The 21,449-nt window shown below is 37.1% G+C and overlaps 2 protein-coding genes across 2 annotated transcripts in view; one reads left to right on the plus strand and one right to left on the minus strand.

Moving 5' to 3' along the window:
• Nucleotides 1-14,020, minus strand: part of LOC124139389 (transmembrane protein 184B-like) — a 45,917-nt gene extending 31,897 nt beyond the window's left edge. Inside the window, exons 1-2 of the mRNA XM_046506427.2 lie at nucleotides 13,867-14,020; nucleotides 11,024-11,263 (exon numbers count right to left, since the gene is read on the minus strand). Of these exons, the coding sequence (XP_046362383.1) occupies nucleotides 11,024-11,263 (240 nt within the window). The 5' untranslated portion in view covers nucleotides 13,867-14,020. The remainder of the gene's footprint in view (nucleotides 1-11,023; nucleotides 11,264-13,866) is intronic.
• Nucleotides 14,021-14,192: 172 nt separating this feature from the next.
• Nucleotides 14,193-21,449, plus strand: part of LOC124140502 (DNA ligase 1-like) — a 98,950-nt gene continuing 91,693 nt past the window's right edge. Inside the window, exons 1-2 of the mRNA XM_048402689.1 lie at nucleotides 14,193-14,385; nucleotides 16,185-16,241. Coding sequence (XP_048258646.1) covers nucleotides 14,369-14,385; nucleotides 16,185-16,241 — 74 coding nt within the window. The 5' untranslated portion in view covers nucleotides 14,193-14,368. The remainder of the gene's footprint in view (nucleotides 14,386-16,184; nucleotides 16,242-21,449) is intronic.

Below are 21,449 nucleotides of genomic sequence, written 5' to 3' on the forward strand. Positions count from 1 at the left end.
GTACAATATACATTACTTTATTTTGGGGACTCTATAACTATAGCTGGTGCTGCTTGCCAGTTCTGTGTTTTTCTTGCTTCAAATTGCCCCTGCACACACAGTGACCAAAGTTAGGGGGTGACCTGGGTCTTTGAGGCTTGTTCCTATAGTATTTGACTCTTGGAGAACCACTAAACATGCTAAAGGCTCAGCATTTGGGATATGAGAGGGACCCCTTGATTTTCATGCTAAATTGCAAACGCTGACATACATACACTGTTAATTTCACTCATCTTTCACTCAAAGTGGCTAAATTCTTGTTGATTTGTTACTTATAATCTGATTTTTATTTTCAAAAACTTGCATTTGTTTAATCTTTACTAATCATTCATATTTAAAGCACATCCTACTTAACTTGAGGTTCAGTATGACAGCACATGAAACTCTTTACCATGTGATGGTGATATAACGCTCAAACCATACCACACACTTTAGCAGCTAAGCATGCAGATCAAATCTGAAAATTGGAATGTATTTTCATCATTAAAATATGAAGATATAAAACAGGAATCGTGTTACACAAATTGACAGCAGAAGGCATTGTCGGTGGTAATTTTTGAGGATGGTGATTTTGTTGTCAGGTAATTGCTTGAGCAATGCTGCTACTCCACCACTATTAATCTAGAGTGTGCGGTGGGCTTGATCATAGCCAAAAACCTGGTATCCATTTGCTTGATGCATGAAATGTCTCCTTGTCGGAATTCTAAGGGACAAAAACACAACTGTTTGTTGTCCTAGTTTCAACACACCAGATAAGAAAGTCCTCTCAAAATACTTAGAAACTGTCGTGAAATCCTAGAGCATAAAAGCATCATTCTGGTCACATGAGCAATGTTTTCTACAAAATGCACTACGATTTTATTGTCACATACTTTTGATAGTAAAATCTAATTTTCCTAACAACTGTTTAGAATGCGCTTAGACCATGCAGGAATCTCATTCCTATTGTTTGCTTAGTGCCCCTTGCTAAATACCCTCCAATAACAATTGTCTACACTTGATCTACGTCTTCATTTATTTGCCACTTTGAAGCGACAAGATCAAATCCCGAGTTGGGTCACTGTTCGTCTTGTCTAGCACACTCAGCTAGTAACAGTCCCACAAATAAAAGTACCATAACTGAGGCCAAGAAGCAGTTTCGGCAACTACCAATTGAATGTTTATTGCTTCCATTAAATATATTCTGTGTATTATTTAGGGGTGTGGTGTGCAATATAACTGGTATTCCAGCATATTGCAATACGGCTGTCAGCAATACAAGTACAGTGATAGAAACTGGCACTAGTTCTTGCCAAACTGCCCAATAGTCTAGGTATCATAAGGACTGGTAGAAATGTGCCATTTTTAAGGGTTTTGCTATATGTTATCATTATAAGGAGTAGTGGACTAGAAATGTTAGTTTCTACTGCTGCAAAGATCAAAATACAAGCCTTGTGAAAGGAAATTTTCCAATACAGTCTCAGAAGAATTAATATACAATAATATAATATATATCTGCTATCTTGAGGCAATTGTATGGACTGGCTTCCTATCTAAACCATGTTAACAGCACATGCTCCACACTGTTCACATTTACATTCTACACTGATGACATAATTATCCAAACATTTCTCATTTATCCATACTACCATCTCACACTCTGAAGTCTGGATTATTGAATGAAGAAATACCATTTGAACAGTACAAATATATATAATTTGGGCCCCAATATGTATTGCAATATGTATCGCAATAAAGATTTCTGTATTGCAATATATTGCAATGAGATTTATGTGCCAATACGCTAACCCTATTAATATTATTTACTTCAACCAGTGACACTTTGTATATTCTTGACCAAAAATATGTGACAATCATTGTTATTTTATTGTCCACCCACATGGTGATACTCTGTACTCCATTGCAATAAGTTGCAAGTATCAACCTTCAAAATCTAAGATCTGAGTGTCTTAGGCCACACTTTTTAATTTTTTCATTTAACCAGGTTTAGGTTGAAATAACAGAAAACTGCTGGATAGACAATCTATTTATATGTTAACATAAATGTTAACACAAGAACCCTTGGATTTCATGCTTAGATTTGAACATTGGAGATGGAAATACACAATTTCATACTGATTAATTATCAAAATAACCGACTGCTGAGAGTATATGTTACTGATAGGATTACCAGCTGATGCATCAATTTATCACCGTCATTGACTCTTTGTCAACAGGCTGTTCAGAACACTGCATTCATAAAGTTTCCAGTAAGGGCCAAATAGATGAGTACAACAAACAATATCAGACTATCAGATCTATATATAACCTATTCATTCAACTTAATGGTCACCATCAACTCTGGTTGGGTGTCATATTTTCTTGTTAGTGAGGTAGTCCTGTTATTAACTATCTGAAAGTGTTCATGAATTTGTTTGTGATCCATTTTATTTATTTTATTCACAATTTCGGGGAAATTATGTGTCAACTGATCAGTTACCTTCAGCAACCATGAATAGGAAACTGCTTAATTGATACATTGAAATAAACCTTAGTTTTTGGAGAATGGTTACAAAGATCATAGATGCCCTATATAGGCTCATTAAAGGTCTTATTTGTTGTTGTTTAGACTTGTTGTTTTTGTGATCAAAATAGCAAGACCGCATGATTCTGGATGTAAAACATATAATCTGTCATCATACCAAAGTGCTACTCCGATGTTTTTCTTACATTTAAATAAATAGTTAAAAATAAAAGTAGCAACAATAATAACAACATATCAGAATATATTATTCCTGGTACAGATACAATTTCTTCCGATCACTGCATTTAAATTGTAATAATACTGGATATTTTTACACTGAATCACCGGTAGGTCAGGGAAAACATGCCTGTTCCACTGATATCTATTTCCGGTTTATCTCTATTCATCCAGTCAGCATGGTCAGGTCACTTCCACACCTAAACACTTCTGTGACAGTACTGGAGAACAATCAAGTGTGTTTTTACACTACAGGAACAGCTACAACACTGACACTGAACAAACAGCACACGCAACAGACAAAACCTCTCTACTTCACTGTCTCCACAAAGAGCATACAGAATGTAATTACCTACAACAGTGCTAACCCCTTGGTGCATCTCTGTCATCAATACTGGTTCTATCCTAATAAGGTGGATATTAACAATACTTTATATAGCATACCCTTAGGATCATGCCATGTCTTGTCTTCAAATTTCAATTAATATGTGAACTATGTTATTGCTGTACACTCAAAGTCTGAATGAGAACTGATGTCTCTAAGGCCAGTGAGGCTGCGTGTTGTCCACCCACTGCCTTGAAACTTGAAATCTGAATAAACTATATTTTTCTTCTTCAAATGTCATAGCATATCAGCAATAGGAATTCATACCAGCCCAGGTCAGCTCATTTGTTAAAGTATCTGGCTCATAGAAATTCAAGCTTTTTAGCTGATATACCGGTATATGTTATGTCATTTTATCAGGAAAATAGCTCTCTAGAACTTATATGGCACTTTTAACTGGAATAAGCAACATAAGATAATGTTTCTTATATCTGGTACATCTTGTGTCGAGCTTAAATGTTTCAGGTAAATATCAAAACCATTATGATTATCAAATATATGACTAATATTTGAGTGAGTTCATATATCTGTGGCAATATTTCATCTGACACAAGCCACAGACGTTTGCCAGTTTGCCAGACCAAGTTCCACAACTTGGTGAGTCCTTAATTGGAACAAATGACCAGGCAACTTGCCAGCTAGTGTTAGGGACACAACTTCGCACAGTGAGTTTGGTATCTCAGGCCGACATGGCCAACAGCCACACATTTGCCTGAATAGGTGAAGTCCTTGAGTAATGTGTCAACCTACTAACTGCAAGAAACCTTAAAACTCCATGCCAAGATGTTGCCTGCTGGAGTATAGGTTTCGGATGTGTTCCTGCGTTCCAGCATAAATGCAAAGATGTCTTGAAGCACAGTACTCCCAGTTAATATGTTTTGCCGATTTCATTATGTGTCAACTAAAATTCACAAACATTTGCCTGTGCCATGACTGGCTGACAGAACATTGAAACATACTGGAACATAACGTACAGAGCCTCACATCAGAAGTCAAAATGGTTTCTTTCATAAGAGCGTGACCTAATTAACTAAGTGTGGCCCTCTTGGAGGACTTCTTATGCGATAGCCAATGGCATGTGAAGTTTTTCAGGAGCAACTAAGCACTTTCCGAAGAGAAAAACAAAACGAAATATTCAATGTGAAGCCCAAACAGTTTCAAGGCATCTTTGAGTTCCGCTACACCAATATTTCACAATCTCCCCCAGGCATGCGCCATATGGTTTCCCCATTTCTTCCCTCATGCCACCCAATCAATACAAGACCCAGTGTTCCTGGTGCTAGTTATGCTGAACAGAAACAAGTTTCAAACCTGAACACAAGCTAAAACCTGTAAAGAAGGTAACCTCATCAGCATGATAAAGTAACACTGAAAACATTTAATATTCCCGAGTTTGTGGTAACTTTGTTGCTCCGCAGTAAATGAGTCTGCTTCGACCATCTCATGGAACAGATTTCCAATTACTGTCTTGAAAGGCTGGCTTAAAGAGCAGCAGTAGCCAGGAACATGGTACTGCAGGCAACTACTTGGTTACAATGGAATCACCTACAACAATGGAGGAAGGGCAAGAAACTACTGAGAAGAAAACAAGGTTTCTAAACCCTATTGTTTCATCAGTAATCTGATTTAGACAATAAACATGGAAATTAGTTCCATTCTCCATTTTTTCTACAAAAATAATCAATCCAGAAAAACTGAGACAACACAAAAGCCTGACAGAAATAACTGACCTTTCTTGTGTTCCCATATCAAGTACATCTGCAAGTTTCCATTATTTTATATATCAACTAGCAGTCTTCACGTGATATTCTTGAACAGAGGATGCTCACGTTTTTATTCAAAACAGGGTATTATTCATTGTCAATTTGAAGTGATTGGAAATACTTTTTCAGTCCTCAAACTAATTAATGTGAGTGAGTGAGTTGGGTTTTACGCTGCTTTTTGCAATATGCCAGCAATATCACGGCGGGGGACCTCAGAAAGGGGTTTCACTAATACAAACATCAATATTTTTCAAGGTCTGAAATGATGATGATAATTTGCTCATCTGAGGCATATTATTGGCAATAAAATCCTGCTGCCTATTTTCCTGAATCAATCCTAAAGCCTCTCCAACCAGCTACCTTCCCAATGAGCGTGTCTTGAGCCAAACATCATTCTCCAAGTAACCAGCAAGATGCTTCGATTTTCAATAACCTCACTGTTAACATGTGACTGAAATTCAATGCTAATTCAGCAAACTATTTGTTAAAGTCAGAATTTTATATATATCAGGGAACCACAATAGCTACTCTCCATTCCAAATTACCATTCAATGCCCGCAGTAGTCGTAATGCATGAGCTAAGAAACAGTTCCACTTCTGGATTCTATTCACTAGCAACATTCAAGAGGTAATTTGTCTGTCTAAATTGTGACAGGACTCAGAGCCCTGCTGCATAGGAAACTGACATCTTTGGTTGTGCAAGCCCCAGAGAAATACAAATGACAAGATATACATAGCACTTTTGAATGACCTTAGCCTAAGACATACACATGGTAAATCATGTCTAGATATATGCACAACCACGAAAAACTAACAACAACAATAGGAGGCAAATGTTACCTATCAACTTGACATTTACACAAAACTTCATTCAACATGTTCAAGTGCAAGTGAACTAACCAACATCTACAGCAGGGAAATCCAGACACATTGGATATTTTCTCCATTACAGAATGTCCAGCCTCAGAGTGGTTGGGAGGCCTAATGCATCTGTTCTTAATTCACAGCGAAAGGCATTTCACATTTAGTATTGTTTAGCTTCACACAACAAGTAACAGTGAATTCATGGTAAAGCATTGCTAACACATGCTCTTGTAAGTTCACATGACCCAGAGATCAAGAACGAAAAGGAGAAATCTTCCCCATGATGACATCAAAACAAGAACAATAGGAAATGTAATGTGGGCAACAACAAATGACTTCAGCTCCGCAAACAATGGTCAGATATAACTCGTCCAAATAGCCCAACGTTGTATTTGTATTTTATATCACAAGACAGAGATGATCTTCAGTTTGGAAACCCTTCGTGGCAACTGCATAGACTTACATGTTACCATAAACCATTCTAGTGCTAAATTTGTTTCTACCCTTAAATGTAATAAGGTATACTGAATGAGAAGAAAAATAAACTTTTTCAAAAGTTGCTGTGAAGACCACAGAATTGTAAAAATAGCATGAAAACAAACTACCTTATCATATATAAACAACTTGTGCTGATGCTGAACATCGATAATTCATCACATCATCAACATCCATATTAACCTCAGACAGAAGCAATCAAAAATGTTTCCTGAAAAATAGCACATAATATAAGGTAGATAAACGACAACTAAGCACACACACATATCCTCTTTCTGTGTGTGTATTTTGCAGTGACAGACTGCACTTCAAACCCATGTCTTGGCATTATTTAGTGTGTGTGCATGTGAGAGTGTGCATACATGCATGCATGCTTGTGTGCATTTTCTGTTTTTCTTGCTATTATAATGTAACACGCACCCTGGTGCATAGACTGGTATCAGCTAATTTCACTAGACTAAAAACATCTTAGTAGACTCAGGATTTGGTCTGGAGATTACCGACTGCAGTGATCAACACAACAGGCATTGTAAAGCATTACCCTCACAGCGTGTTGCTGTGAACTATTCACCCATCCAACAATGCTTATTCCCAGTGACTCTCACCAATGTGCAATCAACTCACTGATCATGCATTAGCAACATTCCCCTCCAGGCACTCATCAAGGTATGGATCATATTGATGTGCATGATAACACACAAACACATGCATGTCCAGAGAATGGAGCAACTCAATATTTCTGAACAAATGAAAGTGGTTGAGTATTGGAGTAATGTTTGCATGCATGTCCTCTTGCCACCAGTCCATACTGAACCACCATTCTGTCCAAGTGGGAGGATTTCTCTCCTGTTTACCCAGAGAGAACACAAGTTTTTTAGTGGCTTGAAGGTCCTCAAAGACTTTAACCCCCCTTACACCCCCTACACCCTATTCATTTGTTAATTCATAAAAGGATTCACTATTAACATTTTTTCAAAAGAATTATTAAGTTTTTCAAAAGAACTGACCGTTAATTCAGCTGTTACCTTTTCTAATCTCATCGGGTATGTTTTAAATTAGGAATGTCACTGCATCTCATGATATTTTAATGTTGATGCTGTATCGAAGCACATTTATGAATTAGAATATGGAAACTAAATTTATACCGGTAATTTATTGCCACAGAAATGTCTACTTAAAATCTAGAATAAGAGGGCTGAAAATTCAATTTTAAACACTTAAATGCATGAGCCTATTTCAAATTTCACACGAAACTGATCAACTGCAGGCCTACATAGGCAAATTTTATCAATACACATCCAGAACATATCAATTTATTATGAATTGACATATTGTGATATGTCAATACTAAAACTACCAATGAATAACATCCTTAGTCTAAACCTCACATTCCCACAAATCCAGTGGTGACAAATAGTCCCCACCTGTGTTTAAGGTAGCCATAAAAAATATATAATTACTTGTCCACTGGCAGGTACACACAGTGTTTTGGCGAATGTCCATGGAGTCTTGGACACATTTGGAAATTATGGCAAGTGAATGAAATGTCGGAAGGGGACATATTCTGTCAAGATACAAGTGCTTGGAAATTGTATTAGTAAATTATTGGCTTGTTCACTGACAGCTGAAATTCACAGTATTATATACCACTTGTCATGCTAGTCTGGCATTTCACACCCCTCTCATGAGGACAAGTGATACATCTGAAGCACTGAGCAGCGCCCAGACTTTTCCCTGTCACCAGACCAATCAAGACTACTTGGCACGGCCACTGCCCACCCGACTGAATGGACATTATATTGATCACATGGTGCCGAGGTCACAATCAAATTATTATGGATTTACTCTACATCTCTGGCTACTCCTGCCTGGATTAAACACTAAAAGGACAGTAGATTCAGCCCAGAGCATGGCTATACATGCCTGGACATTACTCCGTACAGTGCTCTCACAACAGAAATTCTTCTAGGATGTCAACGCCAGTGTTTGGCTTTAACGGAACCAAAGGATCAGAAAAGAGGAAATTTTATTCATTGCATATCATGTTATCATTATCAAAGATTCAAAAGTGTTTTGATCAAACTCAAACAATTTTACTTACATAATTAACCTCTCAACATGCTCAAATACATAAAACATGATTCTCTTTCTCATAATACATTGCCTGCGGAACATGTCAGAACAAGACAAAGAACTAAAACAGAATTATTGACCCCGTATTAACCACTTGCTATGACAGAACAAGACAATGAACAAAAACAGAATTATTAACTGTGTGCAAACCACTTGCCATGGTGCACCTTGTATTACACTTCATTGCAAACAAACAATGATTTGGTACTTGCATAAATGCATTTAAATTCAACCTGAACATTCAGTCAACCTTGCTTACGAAACAACAAAACATCAAACCATTAATAATTCATATTATTGGTAAGCATCATATGTAAATACAATGTGAAAAATGATCACATACAATGATACCTCGTTGAGAACCAGACTGTACCGTTCCCAATGAAGGCATCTGTATTGGTAAATTTGGTCTTGATGTTTATGTAAAAATGATGTAAAAATAACTAGATTTGAGAAGAAATAATACTGGTCCTTCTAGATTTTCACTGGTCTTGGACTACCAGACAAGTGGACATGTATAAGGATTTTTCATAAGGTGTGCTGATTCTACATGATGAAAAAAGTTGTTGAAATTACAACTGCAAAAGCAAGGCTTTGTGAACATGGGAAAGCTTCCTGAATGACTTATGCTGATGTCCTTGTGGTGATATTACTGACATCAGTGCCCCTTACATGCCTAAAAACTGCCTCCTCAGTCTTTACATTGTCATATAAACTGCCACTTGCTTAAGTGATAATTTGGGGTAATTATTGGAATGGCAGGAATCAGAATACTTGTTTATAGGTCAGGAACGACCTTGGAATATTAGTGTAGTTGAAAAAAAAGTTCCAGTAAGAGCATCATCCCCGATTTCCAAAAGCGCCCTCGGCCCTACAATTTTGTTGAACACCTTCACAAATGTGCCTATTTCAGTAAAATTATGTTTCCTTATGACTGCTGAAAAATTCCCATCAATAAAGTGTTGACTTTTATGATTTTTTATGTCCCCAAAGCAATAGCATAATGCATGTTTCCATAGTAACCTATTTGTCAATGGCGATGTACATTCATGACTCTTCTGAAGACAGTGTTTATTCTGAATGCTGGTGACTGGTAATAATATTGAACTATTCAGAAGCTTACCTTCTTAACATTATTGTGGCAAAATGTAATACCCCATTCACATGCACCTCTATACAGTTGTATGTATATGTGCATATGTGTGAAGAAATACATACGTTAGTATACTTGTCATGTGAACGCGTTTACTCATGTGTGTATATTTACACCAGGAGCAAATTTGCATCATGTCTGGAGAAGGTGCAAATGTAAATGTAAATTTGCACTGTGTGTATATGTTGCAATGTGAACGTTTATGTCAACATAAGAGGATGATCGATTTAATATCTGTTCTTTTGCCAACACCAAACAAATTGTCAACAGTTGCCAACTTTTATGCGCATATATACAGAGTTGAGCGGACAGTGTTCTCTTTTGGTTTCAAGGAGTCAAAACTTTGTGTACAAATTAAATCAAACACATGTTGCTTCATGTGAAAATTTTCGGTGAAGTAACTCTCTTCTCAATCAACTTTGATTGGAAAACAATGTGTTTTGTGTTAAAAGTCGTGAACAGCCTGACAAATATGTGTGCCTTACACAATTTACATACCTAAGATGCTTTTCATGTGAACGCATAGTACGCATGTATGTATAGTTACACGTGTGTAATATTACTTATGTCAGTAAATGTTGTGCATGTGAACGGGGTGTAAGTATATGACACACCATGTATATTTCAAATTTGACCACTGTGACTAGTAAACAAAAGGTACCGAAGAAAACACCTATCAAGTATATCTGACTTTCCAGCTGTATCAAATTACAACACTGATCATGCTAGTAAAGTGTTTGTCCGATCTATAACCTACATTCTAACTACACAAGGACGTGTACATTATACAACTAGGATGGCTCCACTGCAGCACAGTTGGTAATAAACATGTCATTAACGACACAACACCTGTGGCCATCACAAATCCTACCACCAAATAACCATCAATGACATAACCCAGGCCAATTGGCACTGTATCAGTGAGGGAGGATTATATAACAGTAATCCTGCAATCAACTTAATCCAAGATAAGTTGAACCAACTCACAATATGCATTGGAGACAAGTAGGTGGTGCACAGAATTTGGGCTAACACATTTGGTTTGTTACAGGTAGAGAGGGTGTAAGTATGCTGTGCAGGTGCAGGTGCAGGTCTGGACAGTCCATGACTGACAATGCTCCTGTGAGCCTAGTGTTGCTCATAAGACTATGAAGAGGTCGGTGTGACAAGTTGATACCAAAATTCTCTAAAAGTCATTTTACTTATTTGATAGAAGGTAATTGCAAATAAATAAACATGTCTCAACCTTCACAATCATTTGATGAAAGACACGACACTATTTACTATTTATTGCTGGGATTCGAACCCACAATCATAGGTTTCTGCACAGCGAATGGCAGCGCCTTAGATGACTGGGCCACCAATGCCCCCTCCCTGATACTGTGTTTCCTGACTTCACAGCATGTGTAACAACAATAACCTTTCTTAAGTTGTATGAAATCATAACTGACCTGATGACATGTGATAAGTATGGCCGCCACAGCAAAAGTTCCAGCAATTCCCTGAGCAGCTTGGGTTTGTAGGAAGATGAGAGGTTGATGTGTCGCATTGGTAGTGCCATTAGGCACAAGTGGCTCTGTCGTAATGTCAGACACCATAGATGTTGTCAGTTTCGTGATGATGGATGACGTCACTGAGGGGGCAACACTTGAGTTACCCCCACTTGACTCTGTTGTGTTTTCTGAACTCATCTGAAACAGGAACACATATTCTTGTTATAAACAATAGGTCTTAACATGTTTAACTCCCAGTTCTCATTATCCTTACATTTCATAACATGGTTTGTTTTGCAAACTGTACATGAAATGAGAAAGGAATGCTGATAAGTTTGAGACCTTTTTATCCATCATTGTGTTGCAAATGTTTAGCATTAAAGACAACAGTGAGTGGTGAGTGAATAAGGATATACAGCTTTTGAATTATGTTAATGTTGAGCAAGGTTACCTGTAGCTTTAACCATGCTAATTCACTTTGGAACCGAAAGCATAATGTTAAAATTTAGTGCTGTTAAATCTACAGGTAACCTAGCTGTACATTGAAAACACAGCATACATTCTACCATGACAAAAGCAAAGGCAAACCATTTCATGTCAGCTAAAATATTGATTGAAGTGAAATGGGTTGGGTGCATTGTTTTCAGTGGGTTGTCCATCTCAAGAAAGGAAACACTGATCATTGTTTTTTTCTAAATCATTATCATGATTATACTGTACTTTTCTCTCACAAAAAACAGCCATTATAAGTGTATAATAGAGCAACTTTGTAAGCCAACGTGAAGTGGACACCCCTTAAGAAAATTTTAAACAAGCATCACAAGGTTTTCTTCTGCATCGCACATCATTATTATGACGCCGCATCACTCAATGAGACGAAGAATGTATGACAATCAGCAATAGAAAAGCGCCAAATTTCAAGCACTCTAGTCCCTCAAACTTGAAATACATCACCTTAGTCGATATCTATACAGTAGTAGAAACTAACAGTTTTAGCCCACTAGTCCTGATAATGGTAACACATAGTAAACCCCTTAAAAATGGCAAATTTCTACTAGTCCTTATGATACCATAACCATTTGGCAGTTTAGCAAGGACTACATGACTAGTGCCAATTTCTAACGCTGCTATCATATTTTCAGACAACTCCATGGTTACCTACAAGTCACTAATGTTTTGATATCTTTCTGAGTATACACTCATGCCTTTTGACATTTATATGTTTTTATTAAAGATATAGCTTCAGTCAACTTCAGTGCATGCATGACCAGATGGTAATATATATGTTCCTAAATAATTTTTCCCAGTTGTCTGGTAAAACAACTCCTTATCGGACATTTTGTACCCAACCCTTGACGCTACAGCGGGTATCCAGGTAGAAAATTTGGACACGCCACTGCAGTAGTGTCAAAGTTTTGAACTGATATTCTTATTGTACTGCTGGTGGTATTGATTTTTCATATCCACATATGACAAGCAATTGTTTTTGTGATTGCAACATATTAGGGCTGGGACTAGTCCAAATTTACTACCCGGGTACCCATCCCCTATTACCATGATTACCTGATTCTACCTGGTAACCCGCTGTAGGTCTCAAGAGATAGGTACAAAATGTCCGATTGGGAATAGTTTGACCGTAGCCCTGGCAAAATGTATTTAGATACAAGCATAAAACGATCTGGTCATGCATACACTGAAGTTTACTGAATAGTCCGAAAGAAATGTGAACATCACTGACTTGTAGTGTATCCATAGAGTTCTAAATAATTTTTGTCACAATATATCACATGACTAACCATGAGTCCGTTTAGTCCTGTGAGTACCTGGGCCCTACTCGGTACCAACACAACCTGAGTTACCCATCCCTGCCTTAAAACTTATCACATAGATATGTTTCTAAACAAACCCACAGAAATTAACAAAATAGAAAGTCTGAAAACTTCAACTACTCAAGCAAATCTATGTGAAAATAGAGCTCTGACAATTGGACGAGGATAGCAGACAATATAAATTACACTTACAACATGAGTAAGTTAAATTTAAGTAAAAGTTTAGTAATATTTCATAAGCTTGTCTCTTCCTTGTCATTTTTTAAAAAGTGTAAACAGCAGAAATACCAATGGTGAAATTGAATGCAATAATGTATCAAACCTGTCAATTGTTTTCTTTCCTTTTTCAAAATATTAGCACTCAACACTGTCAGATGTTGTCTCTAAAAGGTGACATCAGCACTTTATGTGTCAGCACACAATAACCAGAGATCAGGCAGTACAAGAAAACATATACGTGAAAACTTATAAATCAAGGATATCTCATCTAACTTGTGATGAATATAAATAATATGAGTGAAAAGGGTTCATGAAGATTGTTCAGAGTTACAATATTTGATTACTATTATATATACTTATATTCTTTCACTTGCACAAACACTCAGTGAGCTTGACATTATGTGAAGCATAAACACCATCAAACTGTTTTGAACAATTCGGACCTAATATTGTTATGGTATTAAATTCCATTAATGGCTTCAGAACAAATCATAATTAATGATGCAGCCATTATCTTGATCAATACCACCAGAAAAAACGTATTGTTCCTTTTCCTGTCCAAAGACATACCCTTGCAATACAATCATAGAATTATTATGATCACATCAATGAACTCTGCTAACAGCTGATTTCTTCTGAAGTGAACAAGTGTCAAACAGGATTCAGGACTGGTTCCGTTTAAAGAATCATTTCTGTCTTCCGTCTGTCACTTCATTTCGATTGCTTTCAATGCTGGTGATCGGTCATACATACCCTCCTGTTCTCTCTAGATAGTTGTACACACGATCTTCATTTCATAATTCAGATAATCCAAACGTATGACAAATATGAATCCAAAATAAACAGAACACTGTTATGACACACGAAATTGTCAATATATCTTCCGATAGCAAATGGCGATAACAGGAAGTGACGTACGCGCACCTGAGGATGACGCGAAAATGTGATCTGACAGATTCAAGGCTTTCTTGAACACATTTCTAATGCAGTCCTCTGTTTTGGTGAAACTAAATCGTTTAGTCAATCGCAACTATGTATGTTTGCTAAATAGTTTCAACACTGACATCGTAGTGCAAACATTTTCATTCAATGATATTTGCGTTCTTATTTATTTTCCAACAGTTATCTCCCCTACTGGGGTTTCTTACAAGAAGTTGCAAAAGCAAAGGAAAGTGGCGGGAAGTGTGTGTGCAGTTTTCGTGATAACAACAATAAAGAAAATAATATTTCTGGCATTCTACACTACACAACCATCATGCAGAAGTCAATAATGTAAGTATATTCATCACTGTTCATAGTATGGATTGCCACGAAGATTATCAATTTTGAAACATCATAACATCAGTCCTGATCATTAGGCCTATTCATAATTCATACATAGTTAATAACAATCCGTGAAAGTGCTTAATTCAGGTTCATTAGAGGCATTTTTAGCTGTGGATGCTCAGACAATCATGCATCTCATGAAAAATAATACATGCACTAAGCTGTGACCATATTATATATGTAAACAATGAACAGTTGATAAACAATCCAGAACTTCCAAATATTATCCAATGAAGATGTTTCTCAAACATTAGGAAGTGATAAGCCTAGTTATTACCAGGCTACAATGGCACTGCATCAAAATGGCAACAGAATAGGCTGACAAATGGGCATGTATCGGCTAAATTGCGCTCAGATTTCTCTGGTGAAATCATCACTCTAACAATATATGTGGACAACAAACATTATTTTCCCCTTTAGAATAGGCATACATTTATTGGAAAGACTACAGCCCATATCCTCCCCCAAAAAGTTATTTTGTACGCATTGCCGATCAATCCTATTAATCATATATATTTTTGAGGGGGGATATGGGTGGAAGTCTTCACCATTTATTGCCTCTATGACAACATTCAAGCCACATTTTCTATTCCTACATTCACTCAAGATAGAAAACATTCTCCGATTTATAATTCTCTCATCATTGTGATGTCTGCTTGCCCTAGAAACTGGTGGTAGGGTCATCAACGAAAATTACAGTGATAAACATTATTAGCACCTATATAGTCACCAGCATTGTTAAAAAAGCTGACAATTAAGCATGAAGCAATTATCTTAAAATCCAAATCCCAAGGCTCTTCAGGGCAGATTTGCACCCAGGTCTTGTCAGTCATCCTGAGTGATGTTATTCTGGTTGGAAAGGGTGGTTGAATCAAGACTTATTCAAAATATCAAGACTCGTTTCATAGAAACGTTACATTGGCAGTTCTGACAAGTTGGTGACGTGTGTGTGTCACCTTAAATACAGGCAGTGTGGATGTGAATAAACTGATGTGTATACTCACTGGTTCTTGGGAGAAGTGAGATTACAATATGCGTAATAGGGAACAAATCTGTGTGTTTTTTCTATGTTTTAACTGTTTTCCTATGTACGCAAGCTGAGAACAAGACCTGAATGAAATCACTCAGGGTTCACCTAAGTCCTGACATTTTTCCATTGCACACAGACCACCAACTGTGCCCAAACACTGTTAACTCTTCACACCATATTACTCAATTAGTCTCTTTAGCAGTTATAGTTAACACCTTGTTTTCGGCAGTTTGTAATCATGAATGTTAATTGGCCCAAATGGACGGAAACGATATCAGATCTATGCAAAGGTTCAGATTGACTTCAATACTTAGATGTGCTGCCTTTTGAAACATATATTGCAATATGCACCTTCCTATGTTGACTGTCAATAACATCAGCAATATTTCATATGCACATTTTGTCACAGCACACCTATTTTCTCAGGCTTTTTGTGAAAGCTTTTAATGAGAGGTAGTGAAAGTATGTGCTGACATATCTTTTCATTTTAATGAGGTAGTGAAAGTATGTGCTGACATATCTTGTCATTTTAATGAAGGGTAGTAAAAAGTATGTGCTGACATATCTTGTCATTTTAATGAAGGGTAGTGAAAAGTATGTGCTGACATATCTTGTCATTTTAATGAAGGGTAGTGAAAAGTATGTGCTGACATATCTTGTCATTTTAATGAAGGGTAGTGAAAGTATGTGATGAGATAATCTTGTCATGTTTCAGGTCCTTCTTTACTTCCAAGACGAAGGAGAAAGAGCCTGAAGAAAGTGTAACTGTCAAGTAAGTTCATCCTCACTGTTGCCCTTCTAGATGTTAAGCACAGGCCCTTTTACCTGTTGGAAGTGATTTAGCATTCTCTGTGTATCATATATCTGCCATTGTAATTTTCTAACATGAAGAAACATGCTTTACTGTGTTTAGATTAATGTGTTCCCTCAGTGTTCTTGGTGATGGGGCACGGTTGGTCTGAGGTGCAGCATATCACTGCGCAGAGTTGTATTCCCTCAGTGTTCTTGGTAATGGGGCACGGTTGGTCTGAGGTGCAGCATGTTGCTGCGCAGAGTTGTATTCCCTCAGTGTTCTTGGTAATGGGGCACGGTTGGTCTGAGGTGCAGCATATTGCTGCGCAGAGTTGTATTCCCTCAGTGTTCTTGGTAATGGGGCGCGGTTGGTCTGAGGTGCAGCATGTCGCTGCGCAGAGTTGCCTCCCTTAGGTGCACCAGAAAATTATGCCCCTGGGTTTGAATCCAAGGTTTGCCCTGATTGTTTCTAGGTCTTTCCACACCAACCTGTGCTCTTTGGTTTTATCAAAGCGAATCATTTCAGGCTTTCTTCACACATTAAGCTAACACACCATGATATGACTGGAATACTATTTTGAAATTGTCAAAACCAACTCACTAACTCCAGATAATGTTATGAATCCTTGAGTATTTACTCATTTCATTGCTCTTCAGTGTTTCATTTAGTATTCAAAAACCGTCTCCGTGGTTTAGTGGTAGAGCGTCCGCCCGGAGAGCGGAAGGTCCTGGATTCGATCCCCGGCCGCGTCATACCAAAAAACGTTAAAAGATGGTACTTGTTGTTACCCTGTCTGGTGCCTTGCATTAAAGGGCTAAAACAAGGACTGGTCGGCTCGGAGTCAGTATACTGTGTCTGAGTGGGTTATTCTTGTTAAACTGCGGCATGGTATCTCAGTGTGCTAGCACTATAAATCGGCATCAGTCCGGTCTAGTACAAGCAGCCACAAGCAGCATGCACATCGCTATAAAAGTGCAATAATCTTGGATGCGACGTTAAACCCCATTTCACCTCACCTAATATTCAAAATATTTGCACTAAAGTACTCACGGAAATGAAAAAACATTTTTTTTCGATCTCAGATTTTAAATAAATGCAGTTAAGATACAAAATATATAAACATTCAAACAACTCAATTAGTAATAATTGGGCCTTGGCACAAATACAGCGTATCAAAGGTTTTTATGTCTTTTTACATGTAAAAGTGTGTAAAAATATGAACAAAACAGACTATTGTGAAACTGAGCATAACCAGGTGTTAGTAGATCAAGGAGAATGTCCATGACCTATGACACTTTGACGACAGGTGAAAACAGGTGCTTGAAACCCACGTGCATGTGATTTGTCAGTGGTTAGTGATTTGTGAGTGGCATTGTGGGATAGTGAATCATCGTCAAAATATCAGAACGTAAAAGTGACATATTCCCTTCTCAAACAACAACTTTCATGTCATTATTATTATGTACATAAACATAGCTGTTATTTTTATTGTTGTTTTGATAACTTTTTTTCCAGGCTAATTTGCATAATGCCTATAGCCTGTTTCTGCCATGTCAATTTGGACTTAGTTTTGTTTTTGAATGTTGAAAGTGCCTACAAATTACCTCCTGTAAAGTACATTTTGTATTGAGCACTGAGATAAAACTAGCAAATCCAGACTAGTACTTTTCCAGTTGTTTTGTTATTTCGTATTTACATCTACGTAATGCTTTGTGTTGATTATTAAATCCAGCAAAACAGGTTTTTTTCATTTCCATGAGTACTTTACCCTGTGTGCAGTCAAATAAGTAGACATTGTTTTGAAATAATTCCGCTTAAAATGCTACTTCATGAGCACAAATATTGTGTATTTCGCACGTTTATGGCAGGATTTTCATGGCATGATGTTTGGTGGCCATGTGCCTCCATGAACAGTGTGGTGTGACCAGCACTTCAATCTCACATTAGTGTTATATGTCTATGTTGCTGTAAGTGAGCAGTAGCCCTGGTATCCATGATCACTCCTGTCGAGTACATGTAGCCTGAAAACCTCAGGGTATTGTGGTACTTGTGAAGTACGCTAAGCGAACACTAACCTTTATCATTTTATTCGTGTTCTCTATATCAGATGTCATGTATTTTATATTGTATGCATATTTTATCAATAAAAGTTAATTATTTACATTAGTCGCTCCAAGTGAAAGCCTAGCCTCATGCTCAGCTTGACAAGGAAGATAACTCTAGCTTACTGCGATACAGGGAAAAGTTATGGATGGAGGCTCGAATTGGACAAAAACAGGACATAACTCAACCCACCACAAAGTATGATGATACTAGACTTCAGTGATTTATCCAGACATGTGCAAAGATATCACAAGTAATATTCTGTATCTGTAATAATTAATGGGTATTCAATGCATTTTTTACTGAAAAGTAAGAAAATGATATTTAAAAAAATCAAGAACAGAATATCAGAAAAGCTATTTTAAGATTTTTGTTAAAAAATTTGATGAAAAAAAATTGTCCAAAAAAGTGGAAAAAAATGTTAAAAGTTACTAAATATAAAACATAAAAGTTATTCACATTGATGCAGATACTCATCTCGCCTGGAGCACAGATACAGTACATGAATAGATTGCCTCTTCTAGATTGTAAACTACCTAACTGTTTTTGATTTCGCATATCTTTAACTCTTTGTGTAAAATCCATTATAAATATTTGAGCACTGGAAGATCAAAAAGGGTTTTAACCAACACAGAAATGTGCGACAGTATGCACCAATGTATAGAATAAAGGGAGAAAAAAAATCGATATATGCATCCCAAAGTAAGCACAATAATATTCATTGTACATACTAAATACTTGACAAGAAATATAAGGTTCCTGTAACAGTAGGCCGTCTCGCATACACGTTTCATCTGTGACTGATAAGTTCCTGTAATTAAAGTACTGGGGAAGGTTTTGTTTGTTGTTAAACTCCACACAGCAATATTCGAGCTGTATAACGTCGGCCTGTAAATAATCAAGTCTTGATAAGACAATACAGTAATGGATATGAAAAATGATCCATGCTGTCTGGGTTTGATGACATACAATAGACCAAGTCAGTGAGACTGAACACCCGATCCACTCACTTACCTCTTATGACTTACACAGGTTGCTGGGGAACAATTCTCACATGGAATTCCCACTGGGCATTGGGGAAGACATATTCATCAGTCTCTAAATGATTGTCTTCTGTTGGTATCTACACTGTGGCTGTCTCTGGCATGATGGACGACAAGTTGAAACAGCTCACTGATGTATTAACACTGAAAAAATAATTTTGGAATTCTTCACAAATATGCCTATTTATCAGTAATGTTTAATGTTGTGAAAGTCAAAAAGTACCTAAAACCTCCAACTAACTGGTATTCTGGCAGGAATCAGAGCTACAGATAAGCAGTGAATTTACATAAAATACCCCCCAAAATATTCAAAACCCAATTACTTTCAATTAACTTGCGTACAGAAACACATGTATTAAATGAAAAACTCAAATGTATAAAAAATAAATAAATCCCTGCATCACCATGGTCACAACCAAACAAATGGGTCACACACTATAATCTCATGCGTTGCGGGCCTTTGCAATCCGGACCACAGATCTTCAGTGTTCTCCCTTTTCAAGGAAGCTTTCTGTACATATTTACGTAAATGTCAGAAAAGTAATGTTCGCCGGTCTAAATCCAAGGATGCTGAACACGGGCCTTCCTTTGCCTGAAAAAAACCCCAAGCGTATAACCAAGACAGCTGTCCCTTTCAGAGAGCTTCCTGCATGAAGACATTCCCGCCAAAACAAAACCGTCGTCTGTCCCCCTGTGCCTGTTACCATATCACATTAGTTCGACCTGCAGCCATTGATGTGCACAGTCATGACCAGGGGTCCGGAAAATTTAAAATCCCAATCGGACATTTGCATTTAGGCCACGCCCCCTTCAAATAGTGTATTTTCGTATCACTTTTCACACACATTAAAAGTTGATACATACAGTGTTCCCTCGTTATTGCGCGCTTCGGTTATAGCGTGCGGTAAAACATGGCTCCCAAAATTTACCAGCATTTTTAATAAACTCAAGTTTTCCAATGACACAATATTTACCCCCATCTCAGAAAACATTATCAGCTGATCACCGCGATCACGTATCACCGGAAGTACTAGTCAACAAATCCGAACTGAAGTACGCAATTTAATCCTATCATTATAATTTCTGGTAATAAAAAAATTGTTCACTGTTTACCTGGACTAGAGTTTGCAATATATATTCAATATTTCATTCAATAATTATAATAATGTTTACAATAATTTCGGTGAAATTGTATGCGAAGTGATTGGTCGATCGCACAACTCACAGTTATTTACAGCAACCATGGTCAGATTAGCGCTATTGACGCCTTGAAACGAACTTTAATTACAAGAGAATGGATACACATATCATAAATGCCGTACCATGACTTGCTAAAAGTCATATTTGAGGCAGTTTGACTATAAAATGTCAACATTACGTTTTCGCAATCGAAATATATGTAGCGCATAAAGCCCCTACAGTGACAGGTCAAAATCGTTCCATACATAACAAAATATCCTGCATACCATCTGTACCAAAGTGCTATGCTTATGGTTCTTATAATTTTAAGTATATATGGTGGAAACTGAAACTAAAATAACACGATATTGGAATATATTATTCCTGATAAAATAATGATTTCAGATACAATTTCTTCCGACCATTGCATCAAAATTCTTTGAAGATGTATCTTTGGGTACGTTTTACTGAATCACCGGTAGATTGGGAGGAAACGTGTGCACAGCTGATTGCTGTTTCTGGCTTAGTTTACCAGAAAATGCACACGGTAATCTTAATCTCTGCACATAAAACAGTGTCTTGGAGAGCAGGAAATACATCTTAAATGGTAAATCATCATGCCTAGTGATGTTTTATTTCAAATTTCATACTTTTATTGACCAAGTTTGTTATACCTGTTTATTCACCTGAATTCGCTGAAGGGATACGATAATGCTCATCAATTATTTGGACCCCGAAGGTAGTGTTGTTTGTTTTTTAAAATGTCCGGACAGATAAATTTAAATGTCCGATAAGCAATATTTTAAATCAGACATTTGAAATTCCCAATCGGACATGTCCGGTGCATATGACAGTTTCCGGA

The sequence above is a fragment of the Haliotis rufescens genome, unplaced genomic scaffold (genome assembly GCF_023055435.1).
Source record: "Haliotis rufescens isolate VD_foot unplaced genomic scaffold, xgHalRufe1.0.p SCAF_28, whole genome shotgun sequence".
NCBI lineage: Eukaryota > Metazoa > Mollusca > Gastropoda > Lepetellida > Haliotidae > Haliotis > Haliotis rufescens.